This window comes from Mirounga angustirostris, unplaced genomic scaffold, assembly GCF_029215605.1.
Source record: "Mirounga angustirostris isolate CCGP_5_RB_7025 unplaced genomic scaffold, mMirAng1.0.hap1 SCAF_7, whole genome shotgun sequence".
In the NCBI taxonomy this organism is placed as follows: Eukaryota; Metazoa; Chordata; class Mammalia; order Carnivora; family Phocidae; genus Mirounga; species Mirounga angustirostris.
The window spans coordinates 27,183,009-27,198,626 of NW_026991715.1; the positions used below are offsets into that span (position 1 = coordinate 27,183,009).

The 15,618-nt window shown below is 36.9% G+C and overlaps 1 protein-coding gene across 2 annotated transcripts in view; it reads left to right on the forward strand.

Annotated features, from left to right (window-relative positions):
- The window catches only part of RAD50 (RAD50 double strand break repair protein), an 83,955-nt gene that overhangs the window by 8,410 nt on the left and 59,927 nt on the right, over positions 1 to 15,618 (forward strand). For both annotated transcript variants that reach the window (XM_045892411.3, XM_045892420.3), the window contains 3 exons: positions 10,430 to 10,581; positions 13,628 to 13,813; positions 14,173 to 14,377. In XM_045892411.3, coding sequence (XP_045748367.1) covers positions 10,430 to 10,581; positions 13,628 to 13,813; positions 14,173 to 14,377 — 543 coding nt within the window. The remainder of the gene's footprint in view (positions 1 to 10,429; positions 10,582 to 13,627; positions 13,814 to 14,172; positions 14,378 to 15,618) is intronic.

The window sequence follows — 15,618 nt, forward strand, 5'->3', positions numbered from 1 at the left end:
ATTCTTAATATATTTACTTATTTGATCAATCCCCATGTTTGTAATGAATCTCCCATCACTGTAGTAGAGCTCCCAACACCCCAGGCTGGACTGATGCTACCCCATGTGAACGCCCTCCTCACCTTGCTTGGGCTCTAACTCCTCATGCTGGTCCCCTCATATGGATGGTTTCCCATCCTGCTTTGACTTCCCATGCTAGATTACCTCCCCATTTCTCCCAATGGGTATCTTACTCACCCTTCTCAATCTCTGATAATCTTTAGGTGGACTCTTACAGGGATGTCCTCTCTCATCGGGAATCTGAATTATCCCAGCACACTTTCCTTCTTGTGGATTCCCTCCTTAACATTGTCCAGCTCTGAATTCCTACATTGTTTTCCCCCAAAGTGGACACCTTCCCCTTGAGCTGGCTCATCCCTACTCATGGATGCCCTTTTCGTCCTGTTTGAACTCTGACACCCTTGGACTATTGAAACCCTGTGGCAAGCTGTCTGCCCATGTGGACACCCTTCTCAGCCTATGCAGTCATCTTGCTCTAGGCTGAGTTGCCATGTCCCCCCACCTTCAGCCAGCATGAATACATACCTTCTTCTACCCTATCTTATGGTTTTCCAACTAGATTGTTTGGAAAGGGAAGGGCTTAAATTGTTTTGTTTTATTCTTTTGGATAGAAATTGTTCTAAAATGTATTTATTTCATTGCCTTAAAAAATCTAAATTACTCCTTTTTTTAAAAAAGATTTTATTTATTTGTCAGAGACGGGTGGGGGGAGAGTGCGCTCAAGCACAAGCAAGGGGAGCGGCAGGCAGAGGGAGAAGCAGGCTCCCCATTGAGCAGGGAGACTGATGCGGGACTGGAACCCAGGACTCTGGGATCATGAGCTGAGCCGAAGGCAGATGCTATAACCGACTGAGCCACCCAGGTATCCCCTGAATTACTCCTTTTGAAGAAACTCTTCCTCAGTATGCTCACCAACAATATCGTGATTGAAATGCTACAAGACAGCCTTTGCTTAAAATTCTCCTTACTAATTTAATACTTGACTGGTAGCTAAGTCCTAGAAAGGTAGATGCCAAGGAGAATGAATGTTTATTTGACCTGCTGGTAGGGCATGTTTAAAAAAATTAACTCAGGGCGCCTGGGTGGCTCAGATGGTTAAGCGTCTGCCTTCGGCTCAGGTCATGATCCCGGGGTCCTGGGATTGAGTCCCGCGTCGGGCTCCCTGCTGAGCAGGGAGCCTGCTTCTCCCTCTGCCTTTCTCTCGGTCTCTCTCTCTGTCTCTCATGAATAAATAAATAAATAAATCTTTAAAAAAAATTAACTCATTTTCTAGTACATAGATGCATAATTCCTTTAACTACTGTGGATTAAGACCTCAGCAACTACTTTCCTTGAGTTGAAATGAGAGCATCAAGTCCCTGGGCTTTCAAAGCTGAATATCAACATCTTGTCAGTTCCTCACTGACACATCTATATCCCAAGAGGCAGCTCCTTTTTTTGTTTAAGTTGTATGTTGTTTTTTTAAGTTCTACAGTTTAAGTATAGTTGTTACAGTGTTATATTAGTTTCAGGTGCACAACGTAGTAATTCAGTAGTTCTCTAGGTTGTGCAAAGCTCAGCACTATAACTGTAGTTAACATCTGTCATCACCCTAAAATGTTATCGCAGTATTATTGACCTCATTCTCTATGCTGTACTTTTCATCTCTGACTTACTTATTCTGGAAGTTTGTACCTCTTAATCCTCTTGAATCGTTTCACCCATTCCCCTACCTCCCTCCCCTCTGGTGAACACCAGTTCTCCATATATATGAGTCTGTTTCTGGTTATTTTTTTTTATTATTTGTTTTGTTTTTTAGATTCCACAAATAAGTGAAATCATACAGTATTTGTCTTTTTCTGACTTATTTTACACGTAATACTCTCTAGATCTATTCATGTTGCCACAGATGGCAAGATGTCATTTTTTATGGCAGAGTAATATTTCATCATATGTATATACTACATCTTCATCCATTCATCTATAGATGCACACTTTGATTGTTTTCATATCTTGGCTTTTGTAAATAATGCTGCAATAAACATAGCTGTGCATTATTATCTTTTCAAATTATGTTTTCATTTTTGGGGGGTAAATACCTGCTAGTGGAATTACTACATCATATAATATTTCTGGTTTTAGTATTTAGGGAACCTCCATACTTTTTTCCACAATGGTCGCACCAATTTACATTTCTACCAAACAGTGCACGAGGGTTCTCTTTCTTCCACATCCTCGCCCACGCTTATTACTTCTTGCCTTTTTGATACTAGCCATTTGGAGTGGAGTGAAGGTGGTGTCTCTTTGTGGTTTTGATTTGCATTTCCCTGATGATGAGTAATGTCGAGCATTTTTTCATGTGTCTTTTGGCCATCAGTATGTCTTTGGGGAAAATATCTGTCTATTCGGGTGCTCTGCCTCTCTTTAATCTGATTATTTGGGTTTTTTGGTGTTGTATGAGTTTTTTGGATATATTTTGGATACTAACCTCTTATCAGATATACCATTTGGAAATATTGTCTGCCATTCATTAGGTTGCCTTTTTGTTCTTTTGATGGTTTACTTGGCTGTACAAAAGCTTTTTATTTTGATATAATCCCATTAGTTTATTTTTGCTTTTCTTTCCCTTACCTGAGGAGAGACATATTCATAAATATGTTGCTAGGGTTGATGTCCTCAAGATTACCATGTTTTCTTTTAGGGGTTTTATGCTTTCACGTCTCACATTTAGGTCTTTAATCCATTTTGAGTTTATTTTTGTGTATGGTTTAAGTGGTCCAGTTTCATTGCTTCCCATATAACTGTCCAGTTTTCCTATCACCATTTATTGATGAAACTATTTTTTCCCTATTGTATATTCCTGTCTCCTTTGTTGTAGATTAATTGACCATATAAGCATGGGTTTATTTCTGGGCTTCTATTCTGTTGATCTGTGTGTCTGTTTTTGTGCCAGTATCATCCTGTTTGATTACTACAGCTTTGTAGTATTTCTTGAAATTTGGGATTGTAATACCTTCAGCTTTGTCCTTTCCGAGATTGCTTTGGCTTTTCAGGGTCTTGTCTGTGTGATTCCATACAAATTTTAGGACTACTTGTTCTAGTTCTGTGAAAAATGCCGTTGGTATTTTGATAGGTGTTGCGATGAATCTCTCTATTGCTTTGGGTAGTATGGACATTTTAACAGTATTTTTCCAATCCATGAGCATGGCATATCTTTCCATTTGTGTCATCTTCAGTTTGTTTCATCATTGTCTTATAGTTTTTAGAGTATAGGTCTTTCTTCTCCTTGGTTAAATTTATTCCTGGGCATTTTATTCTTTTTGGTGCAATTGTAAATGGGATTGTTTTCTTAATTTTTCTTTCTGCTCTTTTGTTATTAATGTATAGAAATGCAGTAGATTTCTATATATTAATTTGAGTCCTGCAACTTCTGAGCAGCCAGTCCAGCGACTTCTCCCTCAACTCCATCCTCAGTTCTGAAGCTCTTATGCAGGCTGTCTTCCCGTTTCTCCTGGGTTACTTCCTACCTCCTGTCTTGCCTCAGGGCAGTTTGTTTATCCTGAAGGCTAAGTGATTTGTCTAAAATGCATATCTACTACATGCATTTCTCCTGGATTAAACTCCTCATTGACTTTCCATTGCCTTACGTCCAAAGCCCTTAACATGTTTCAGAAGGCTCTTAATTACTGGAGCCATTTCCTGTCTTTACTCCCCTTTCCCCTACTTTCTGCACCATACTTTCTGAAATTACTTTAACTGTTCAGTGACTCATATCTTTTCATCTGCCTAACTCCTGCCCATCTGGCAGTTCTCAGTTTAAGCATTCACTTCCTTTAGGAAACCTTCCCAGAGCTCTACTAGGTAGATTAGATGCGCCTGCTTTGTGTTTCCAGAGCATCCTGTATGTCTCTTAAGATGATGTTTAACACTTCTTCTTCTACTCTTCTGTTTAACCTGTCTTCCATATGTCACAGGAAAAAATGTCCTTCGTTCTCAAACCAAAACAACACATGGAAGTTCTAAGTGCTTAATAAATTTGTGCTTGATCATTTTTTAATGATTTGATGAATTAATATCAAAGTTAGATTTATGACAAAAAGTTATTAAAAGGCCAACAAAAGATAGTCTGTGATTAAAAAAAAAAAAGGCAGGATGCAGGACTTGTGTTTTGGTTACAGTAGATTAATAAGTATTATACTTTTGCTTCCAGGATAACTATAAAACTGGAACAAATAATTGAAGCAACTGTTTTTAGGTATTGGACAACAGATGCTGCAGGGCTGTGATCTTGAGAATAGAGAAATAGATGATGTGACTACGCATTCATTCTAGCTTTCTATACATGGAATTAGAACCCAACAGAGAATTGTGGTATTGCCAGGTAGATGAAACAAAGGTAGAAGTGTGGGTTTACTGAGGTGACTGAAGATCATAGGAAAGATACAGGAGTGGGATTGCTTTGCAGAGATGGGCACCAGAAATCAGTGTAAGGGACTGTTGAATCTTTGGCTAGATACTAAGCTACGTGTGTCCAGGACAGGATTCAGTGAGGGCTAGCAGAGAACAACTAGTGGGGTAGTGGAGTGGGACTGTGAGCTGAATGGATATTCTAGAGGTTACACACTGCTGGGTGACATTTGAGTTTTGATATGCCAGAGTAGGGAGGTCTTCTGGAACCCTAGTGTTCTTTTGAGACCTCAGAAAGGCCATCCTAACAAATCTAAAATAAGCTTTGACAGAATCAAGGTGTGTTTCCAATAAATTAACGCTTGCTAAAACAAAACTCAGTACTTTCTAAAGGAAGTTGACACAGGCCAAACTCCCAGTGTAGCATCTACAGTGTCCGAGAGTCTAAGATGTAATAAAAAAAAAATTAGTGGATATATGAAGAAGCAAATGTGATCCATAACTGGGAGGAAAAAAATGCAGAGAAACAGATCTAGAGGTAACAGATTTTGGAATTAGCAGACAAGGATACATAAGTTCAACAATTTAAAGGAAAACATGGCCATATGTGTAGAGAACAATCTCAACAGAAAATGAAAAAAGACCCAAGAATCTCAACACATCACAAATAGTGTAAAACACATTTATGTTATATTCAAACTACTGAAAACCAAAGATAAAAGGATTTTAGCAGACTGAGGAAAAAGTAAAACATTATGCAGAGGAGAAAAACAATAACAACTCACTTGTCATCAAAAACCATCCAAGCCAGGAGATAATGAGGTGATATCTTCAAAGTGCTGGAGAATAAAATTCAGCTTAAAATTCTATATCCAGCAGAAATATCCTTCAGAAAATAAAGATGAAATGGAGTACATTTTCAGATTTTTTTTAGAAGTGACAGTTACTTGTTCATCAGCACACTTGTGCCACAAGAAATGTTAAAGGAGTTTCTTGAGGTTAAGGGGAAATGATACTAAATTAGTCTCAGAGTAAAGGTTGCTCTAGTCCCCTTTACAATCTTTAAAAACAAAGGCTCATAAGGATCAAACCTTAAGAAACTCAACTGCATGCCTGCACGAAGTTCAATACTCATTAAAGGAGTAAAACAAAATTCTTTATTCAACAATATAAAATGCACAGTAAAAAATTACCAGCCATGCAAAGAAGCAGGGAACCCATAAACAGGAGAAAATTCAGTCATAGAATCAGATCAAAAATGAAAGAGATGATAGAATTATCAGACAGCCTTAAAACATTATTACAAATCTTATAAATGTGTAGAAAGTTGTAAAGGAAAACATAAGCATAATGAGAAAAATGCAAGATAAAAGACCCAAATAAAGCAAAAGGAGTAACTTTTTAAATATAGTACAGATGGGGAAAAAAATACTAAAATATGCCAACTAATAAGAAAACTGAAGTGGCTATATTAATATCAGACAGTATACTTCAGAACCAGTAATATTAGTGGGGTAAAAGACATTTTATGATCATAAAGGGGTCAGTTCACAAGAAGATACAGCAATTCTAAATGTAAAGCTTCAATATAGAAGATAAAAAATCTATGGAACCGAAAGGAGAAATAAACAAATGTACGACTATAGTTGTGGATCTCAACACCCTTCCTGGTAGAAAAACAGGAAAAGGAGGCAAAATGTCGTCAGTAAGGATATGGAAAATTTTAGCACTATTAACCAAATTAACCTAATTGACATTTATAGGACATTCCACCAGTGAACAACAGAACATACATTATTTTCAAGCACACGTAGAACATTCACAAATATTCTGAACCATAAACAAGTGTAAATAAGTTATAAGGATTGAAGTCATACAGAGTGTGTTCTCTGACTACACTAGAATTAAACTAGAAATCAGTAACAAAACTAACTGGAAAATCTCAAGTAGCACACTTCTAAATAACCCATGGATTAAAAGAGCATAAGGGAAATTAGAAAATACTTCAAATAAAAGCATAACTTAGAAGAATTTATGGGATGTAGCTAAATAATGCTTAGAAATTTATAGACTCCTAGAGGAGAACATAGGCAGTAACCTCCTCGACATCAGCCACAGCAACTTCTTTCAAGACACGGCTCCAAAGGCAAAGGAAACAAAAGCGAAAATGAACTTTTGGGACTTCATCAAGATTAAAAAGCTTCTGCACAGCAAAGGAAACAGTCAACAAAACAAAGAGGCAACCCATAGAATGGGAGAAGATACTTGTAAATGACACTACAGACAAAGGGCTGATATCCAAGATCTATAAAGAACTTCTCAAACTCAACACCCAAAAAACAAATAAGTCAAAAATAGACATTGGGGAGGGTATGTGCTATGGTGAGCACTGTGAATTGTGTAAGACTGTTAAATCACAGACCTGTACCTCTGAAACAAATAATACATTATATATTTAAAAAAAAAAAAAAAGATAGCAGGAAGGGAAAAATGAAGGGGGGAAAATCGGAGGGGGAGACGAACCATGAGAGACTATGGACTCTGAGAAACAAACTGAGGGTTTTAGAGGGGAGGGGGTTGGGGGGATGGGTTAGCCTGGTGGTGGGTATTAAAGAGGGCACGTACTGCATAGAGCACTGGGTGTTATATGCAAACAATGAATCATGGAACACTACATCAAAAACTAATGATGTAATAATGTATGGTGATTAATATAACATAATAAAAAAAATGGGCAGAAGACATGAACAGACACTTCTCCAAAGAAGACATACAAATGGCTAACGGACACTTGAAAAAATGTTCATCATTAGCCATCAGGGAAATTCAAATCAAAACCACATTGAGATACCACCTTACACCAGTTAGAATGGCAAAAATTGACAAGGCAAGAAACAACAAATGTTAGAGAGGTTGTGGAGAAAGGGGAACCCTCTTACACTGTGGGTGGGAATGCAAGTTGGTACAGCCACTTTGGAAAACAATGTGGAGGTGCCTCAAAAAATTAAAAATAGAGCTACCCTTTGACCTAGCAATTGCACTACTGGGTATTTACCCCAGAAACACAGATGTAGTGAAAAGAAGGGCCATATGCACCCCAACGTTCATAGCAGCAATGTCCACAATAGCCAAACTGTGGAAAGAGCCCAGATGCCCTTCAACAGATGAATGGATAAAGAAGATGTGGTCCATATATACAATGGAATATTACTCAGCCATCGGAAAGGATGAATACCCAACTTTTGCATCAACATGGATGGAACTGGAGGGGATTATGCTAAGTGAAATAAGTCAAGCAGAGAAAGTCAATTATCATATGGTTTCACTTATTTGTGGAACATAAGGAATAGCATGGAGAACGTTAGGAGAAGGGAGAAATGAAGCAGGGGAATCGGAGGGGGAGATGAACCATGAGAGACTATGGACTCCAGGAAACAAACTGAGGGTTTTAGAGGGGAGGAGGGTGGGGGATGCGTTAGCCTGGTGATCGGATTTAAGGAGGGCACATATTGCATGGAGCACTATGTTATATGCAAACAATGAATCATGGAGCACTACATCAAAAACTAATGATGTACTGTATGGTGACTGACATAATAAAAAAAAAAGGAAATTTATAGAATCAAGTGTTAGAAAAGAAAAAATATCTGAAATTAATGACCTGAGAGCTTCCATCTTAAGAAGCTTGAAAAAGACAAGCTAATTAAACTCAAAATAGGCAAAGGGGAGAAATTAAATAAAGATAAGAGCAAAAATAAGTGAAATAGAATACAAAGACAACAGAGAAAACCAGTGAAACCTTGTTTCTTTCTTAAAAAAAAAAAAATGAAATTAATAAACATCTAAGCAGCATGATCAAGAAAAAGAAGACAGAAATTATCAATATTCAGAGTAAACAAGGCAATATCACTACAGATCCTACAGGCACTATATAGGTAATAAGACAATATTGTTAGCAACTTTATGCCAGTACATTCAACTTAGATGAAATGGACAAATTCTATTAAGGACACCAACTACTAAAGGTCACCCAAGAAAAAAATATTCCTATTGAAGAAATTAACAGTTTAAAACCTCATGATGAGAACTTCAGGACCTGATGATTTCCCTGAATTCTACCAAACATTTTAGGAAGAAATAATGTCAATTCTACACAAACTTTCAGAAAAGAGAGGCAGAGGAAATATGTCCCAACTCATTTTATGAGGCTAACAGTACCCTAATACCAAAACCAAAGACATTACAGGAGAACTATGGATACCCCTGATGAACAAAAATGCAAAAATCCATAGGAAAATGGTAACCAACCAAATTCATTAATATGCAAATAGAAATAATATACCATGAATAAGTTGGGTTTATCTTAGGAATGCAAGTTTAACATTTGAAAACCGATCAATGTAGTTTGCCACTGATTAACAGAATAAAGGAGAAAAATCATATGAGCATCAGTAAGTACAAAAACATTTAAATTCATGAAGTGTCTGGGTGGCTAAGTCTGCTGAGCATCGGACTCTTGGTTTCTGCTCAGGTCATGATCTCATGAGTCATGAGATCTAACCCCATGGTGGGCTCCCTGCTCAGCAGGGAGTCTGCTTGAAGATTCTCTTCCTCTTCTCCACACGCTTGTGCTTGAGCTCACGCTCTCTCTAAAATAAATAAATCTTTAAAAACAAAATAAAATAAATTCAGTATTCATGGTAAAAACTCAGCACCTTCCTTCATCCCTAATTCATTCAGTACATAAGCCAGTTGGTGAAGCTGAGGGAGGAAGGCATCCACAGAAGCTAACTGTGGCATCCTGTTTGGGAATTGGAGTCCAAGTGAGGAATGTAGGAGTCTATAGTAATATTTTTTTAAATGAAAATAAAAAATGAGGAAAAGACAAAACCCTTATAGTAGAATCTTAACAAATAAATGTAGGAGAAATAATGGAACTAGAAAATTACTATTTGATAGCTATCATAGAAATAGTTCATTCAGGTAAGAAACATTAATAGATGCTAAAACTAGTGGAAGAAAGTGTGATGAGGTATGAGATATTAACATGGTCTCCATGTATCTCCCAAATATTTATTAATAGTGAAGTATAAAAAATAATTTTATGGTAGAGAAGTGTGACAGATACCACCATTATCCCAATAGTGGGATAAATTGAAATCATGTCCCATTTGACAAGATGCAATGAAAGGAACACACGTCACTTCTGTAATACTCCTGCCAAAGGTGCATAATCTTATTCTAGTCATGAGGAAATATTAGACAAACCCAAATTTTGGGAAATAGTCTCTGAAATACTGTTTTATAATTTTCAAAGTTATCAGTCATGAAAGTCAAGGAAAATCTGAGGAACTGTCCCAGACTGAAAGAAACTAGAAGCATGACAACAATAGGTAATTCTGAACAGTGTGTAATACAATATATAATTCTGACCTGTCATACACTATATAATCCTTTTGTTGTAAAGGGCATATTGGAACAATCGGCAAAACTTGAATGGAATCTGGGGACCATATGGTAGTAATACATCACTCTAAATTTCCTGATTTTTATGTTTGACAGTGTCCCTATTTTATAGGACATATTGATGGGACATCAAATCAGCAACTTAATCTCAATTGGTTCAGGGGAGAAAAGTTCTATATATTGTATTTTTACTTTTCTGTAAGCTTGTGTATGCTTTTAAAAATCTGTTGGAAAACACTTTGGTAAGAAGGTAAAATTTATTTATTTGAAAAATCTACATACCTGATCTCCTAATGATACTGAATAACAGAAAATAAACAATTTTAGTAGATCAATTAAAGAGTATCCTTTTCTTCCTATATATTGAGTAGCATGTAAAACTGTCACTCATTTTGGATGTTTAAGTTTTTCTTTTTTTTGTTCTAATTTTTGGTAAGATTGCTTGTGTCTTTTCTTTTAGAACAAATGTTCTGATACTTACTAAGGTAGCATAATTTTTCTCCGTTTATCTTCAAAGGTTGCTCAAGAAACAGATGTTAGAGCCCAGATTCGTCTGCAGTTTCGTGATGTCAATGGAGAACTTATAGCTGTACAGAGGTCTATGGTGTGTACTCAGAAAAGCAAAAAGACAGAATTTAAAACCCTGGAAGGAGTCATTACTAGAACAAAGTAGGTGTTTATTTATATTTGAATATCTCTTCATTTTCAGTCATTTAGGTTCATAAGAACCTAATGGGTTTTTTCCCGTTATTTTAGGGGAGCATGTTAATTTTTTTAAACAGACTTTATTTTTTAGAGTAGTTTTAGGTTCTCAGCAAAACTGAGCAGAAAGTAGAGTTCCTGTGTACTCCCTGCCCCTTCATATGTATAGCTTCATCCGCTATGAACATTTGTTGTTTGATCTATTTATCAGTTAAACAGAATGATCCCATTAAAAATTTAGTGATAATGCTACATTCCTTTGAGTAATTTTTGAACAGTTGCTCAGTTGAAGGTGCACAATCACTCAAATATAGATTGAATGAATGGAAAATGCTAGTATCATGTGTAGGAGTGGGTGAGATGAGAAGCATACCAATAGGAAAGAGAATTCGTCCCTTTCGACTGTTACCTTTGTTGGAGGGAGGTATGTTGTAATGGGGATGGATTTTGGAATTAGCCTGCCCTGGCTTCAAAGCTTTATTATCCTTGTTGAGCACATTACTTAATTGTCTCCTTGCCCCTCCCTTTTACTTGTTCATTTATTTGTTCCAACTAATGAAGTAATTCCTTTAATTAATAACGTTTAGCACCTATTATTTGCTAGAGGCAGGATTTTAGCTACTGGCTCCTTAAGCAGGTTTGTTTCCTTGGCATGTAAACACACTCAGGTCTCTCCCACACCCCTTGAATTTCATTCCATGCCAATTACTGTCTGCCTCCAACTTCCCCTTTCCAGCCAGTCTTCTCAAGAAGAGTTGTTGATACTGTCTCCATTTCTGTTCTTCCTCCTCACTCCTCCTCCAGCCCAATTCTATTCCTCTACTGAAACAGTTCTAACTAAGGTCACAGGTACCTTCTGCGTTAATTAGGATAATGCTATTGCTTTACAAAATAGATCTCATAGCAAGCCTGTGTTTTTTTATTTGTAAAATGGAGATTCATAATAACTACATATATCTTAGCTGTTTTAAGGATTGAGCTAATGCATATAAAACACTTAACAGGTAGTAAGAGCTCACGTATTAGTTTTCCATGACTGCGAAACAAACCACAAACTTAGTGGTTTAAAACAATACACATTTATTATCTTATAGTTCTGTAATTTATAAATCTGAATTGGGTCTCACTGGCTTAAAATCAAGATGTTGGCAGGGCTGTGTTCCTTTCTGCAGGATCCAGGGAAGATCTATTTCCGTGCCCTTTCTTTTACAGTCCACCCACATTCCTTGGCTCATGGCCCTCCTTCAAGCCAGCAATAGTGGGCAGAGTTCTCACCGTACATCACTCTGACCTTCTCTTCTGCCTCCCTCTCCCAATTAAGGACCGTTGTGATTGTGTTGACCCACCAAAATAATCCAGGGTAATTCCTCTATTTAGGGTCTAGGTGATAAGCAACCTTAACTCCATCTATAATCGTTATCCTGCCATGTAACCCAACAGATTCACAAATTCCAGGGATTAGAATGTAAGTATCTTTGAAGGGCCATTGTTCTGTGCACTGTAATTCAGTAAATGGTAGCTGTTAATAACTTCTTGAAAATCTTTAATAGTCTTCCATGACACGACACTGTTCTCTTCTTCACGGCCGCATCCTACCCAGCCACTAAAGGTAGGAGTTGGACAGGCTCCTAGATCCTCTCCTATTTCTGCTCTATATTCTCTTCCTAGTTAATCTCATCCATATCCATTGCTCAAATTACTGTATATTCATAGGTGACTCAGAGATTTAGGTCTCCAGACCTTTATTTCTAGACTTATGTACGCAATTGCCTTTCTCATGTTCTACCAGCTCTTTCAAAGATACCTCAGATTCAGAAAGTTCAAAACCAAGCTCATGAGTCTTTCCCCTTGACACCTAAAAAACCTCCCACAACCTGATACTCTTGCAGTGCTCCTCATCGCAGTGAATGGCACTCCCGTCAGTCCACTGACACAAACCAGTAACCTGTCTCTCTTGATACCTCATTATCAGGTCCTATGGATTTAACCTAAATGTCTCTTGAGTCTTTCCATCTGTGCAATGACCATTCTAGTTCAAGCTACCATCATCTTTCCCTGGTCTAATGTAATAACCTCCTGTTCTGTGTCCATTCTATACCCCTACAAAACATTCTCGGTGTATTCAGTGTAGTATTTTCAAAACACGTATTGGAATATATAAATGATAGTAAATACAGACACTACTTCTGCCCACCTAATCTAGTTATTAACACATTCTGCACAGAAGATAGGAAAGAAAATGTTGAATATGTCCTTCTTATGAAAGGTACTGAGACATCTCTTGGAATCCAAGGGCAGGGATGCTCCTGGCCCTACTTATAATTATGTAGGGAACTCATCTTTTATTTATTTTTTATTTTTATTTTTTGAGGGGAACTTATCTTTTAAAAGACCCTAAGATACTTCTGTCTGTTGGATTGCTTTGTCAGTGTGACCTTAGAAGTTGAGGTCTACTGATTAAGAATCCTCCTTGGATTTGCTTCGGTGAGCATCACTAAAGTTTGCCTTTGTTCTCTCTTTACAGTGTGTCTCTTACTGAACAGTCCCTATCTAAACAATACAGTCTTTAGATGTCTTTGTTTAAGGCACTGTTGCCTATCTGCTGTGGATCATCCTGTTTTATTCTTTTAAGTCTCTTTCTTTTCTTATTTTTAAATTCTGGGGATGGAAGATAGTTTCCTCTGTTTATTGTCTATAAATATTTTAAATTACTGTATTTCGAAGTCCAAACATGTAAAAAAAATTAATTCTGGCCTCATTTCCTGTCCTGTGCTGTTTTACATACTTTTTCATCATTGAACTGCTGAATCATTTAAACTTTTTACCATGAGGAACCTATTGTAATGGGATGGATGAGAGGACTTTTTTTTTTTCCTTCTTTTTTTTTTTCTTTTTCTTTCTTTTCTTTTTTTTTTAACAAGTACAGTGTAAAGGAATGATTAAACAGGTACAAATGGAGGGGTTTTGGGTTTTGTTTTTTTTTACATAAATTCTCGATTTTTGTTTTCTGTAGGCATGGTGAGAAGGTCAGTGTCAGCTCTAAGTGTGCAGAAATTGACCGAGAGATGATAAGTTCTCTTGGGGTTTCCAGGTCTGTGCTAAATAATGTCATTTTTTGTCACCAAGAAGACTCTAATTGGCCTTTAAGTGAAGGAAAGGCTCTGAAGCAAAAATTTGATGAGATTTTTTCAGCAACAAGGTTTGTAACCTTTTGCGAGACTTTATAAAAACCCATTAAGTTATTGAGCCATGGTTGCAATTTGGATGCTTCTTTTTTAAAAGAGAAAATGTTTTAAAAGTAAAAAAGTCATTAGTTATTACCTGTCATCCAATAACAACCACTAGGCATATTTCCTTTCTGTTTTCATTCTGTACATCTTTATTGACCTGTTGATAATTTATATGTAACTTTTTCATTTACCATTACATCCTAAGCATTTTCTAAGTTATTAATAACTCTTTGTAAATGTCATCTTAACAACTATGTAATATTCCATTGTTTAAATCTACTGTAATTCCCTTGGACAGAAGTTTGATTTTTATTTAATATCTCCAAAGGTACATAAAAGCCTTGGAAACACTGCGGCAGGTACGACAGACACAGGGTCAGAAAGTAAAAGAATGTCAAACAGAACTAAAATATTTGAAGCAAAATAAGGAAAAAGCTTGTGAGATACGTGACCAGATTACTAGTAAGGAAGCCCAGTTAACATCATCAAAGGAAATTGTCAAATCCTATGAGAACGAACTTGATCCATTGAAGGTAAGAAGGTCACCTTTTATCATGGTAGCATCCCTTAAAGCACTTTATTTTTATATAAATTTGGATGTTGTATATATTTCTTGAAAAAAATATCACTCTATAATGTTATGGTTAATATCTTAATTCTGTATTGGGTGGTTAGTCTTAGAATTGCCCAAAGAGCTTGAATTTGAGAGTAAACAAATTCGTACCATCATACTAAGTTACTGAGGTACATCTTTAGTTGTTGAATAATGACCCAACCTTCCACATTACTGTATTCTTAAGGAGATTTTTTTTTTTTGTAGATTTTATTTATTTATTTGACAGAGACAGCCAGAGAGGGAACACAAGCAGGGGGAGTGGGTGAGGGAGAAGCAGGCCTCCCGCTGAGCAGGGAGCCTGATGCGGGGCTCAATCCCAGGACCCTGGGATCATGACCTGAGCCAAAGGCAGATGCTTAAGGACTGAGCCACCCGGGTGCCCTGAGATTTTTTTTTTAATTGACACATCTTTCCAGGGAATTTTTATAGTTTTCAGGATTTTCTTGACATTGCATAAAATTTGGAATTGATGCATAACATGTTGATATATCTGACAGTTTTCTAAACTCTTGTGGTTTATAAGAAAGGCCATAAAGACCATAAATAAAAATGTACGCTTCCTAAACATTTATTATTTCCTGTGTGCAAGGGGCATACAAGGTATACTGTGCTTGGGGTTACAGGTACAAGGAGAACTACAGTTATGTCCTTGCTCTTAAAGTGTTCCTAGCCTAAATAAGTAAGAGCATCCTTGAAAATGGCCATTTTCTAGGTTTCAAATAGTAGAAGAATTTTTTTTTAATTATGTAAAAGTTAACTGATTTGGCTCTTAAATTCATCTCTAAATACTAGTATAGATTATTTTTTAATTTTTATTTATTTATTTATTCATTCATTCATTTAAAAAAGTTTTTATATTAATCATCTGATGGTCATCATGACAAAGGTATTCCTTAATCCCCATCATCTATTTCACCTATCCTCCTACCCACTTCCCCTCTGGTAATCATCAGTTTGTTCTCCATAGTTAAGTCTGTTTCTTGGAGCACCTGGGTGGCTCAGTCGGTTAAGCGCCTGCCTTCAGCTCAGGTCATGATCCCAGGGTCCTGGGATCAAGCCCCACATGGGGCTCCCTTCTCAGTGGGGAGCCTGCTTCTCCCTCTCCCTCTGCCGCTCCCCCCTGCTTGTGTTTGCTCTTTCTCTTTCTCTGTCAAATAA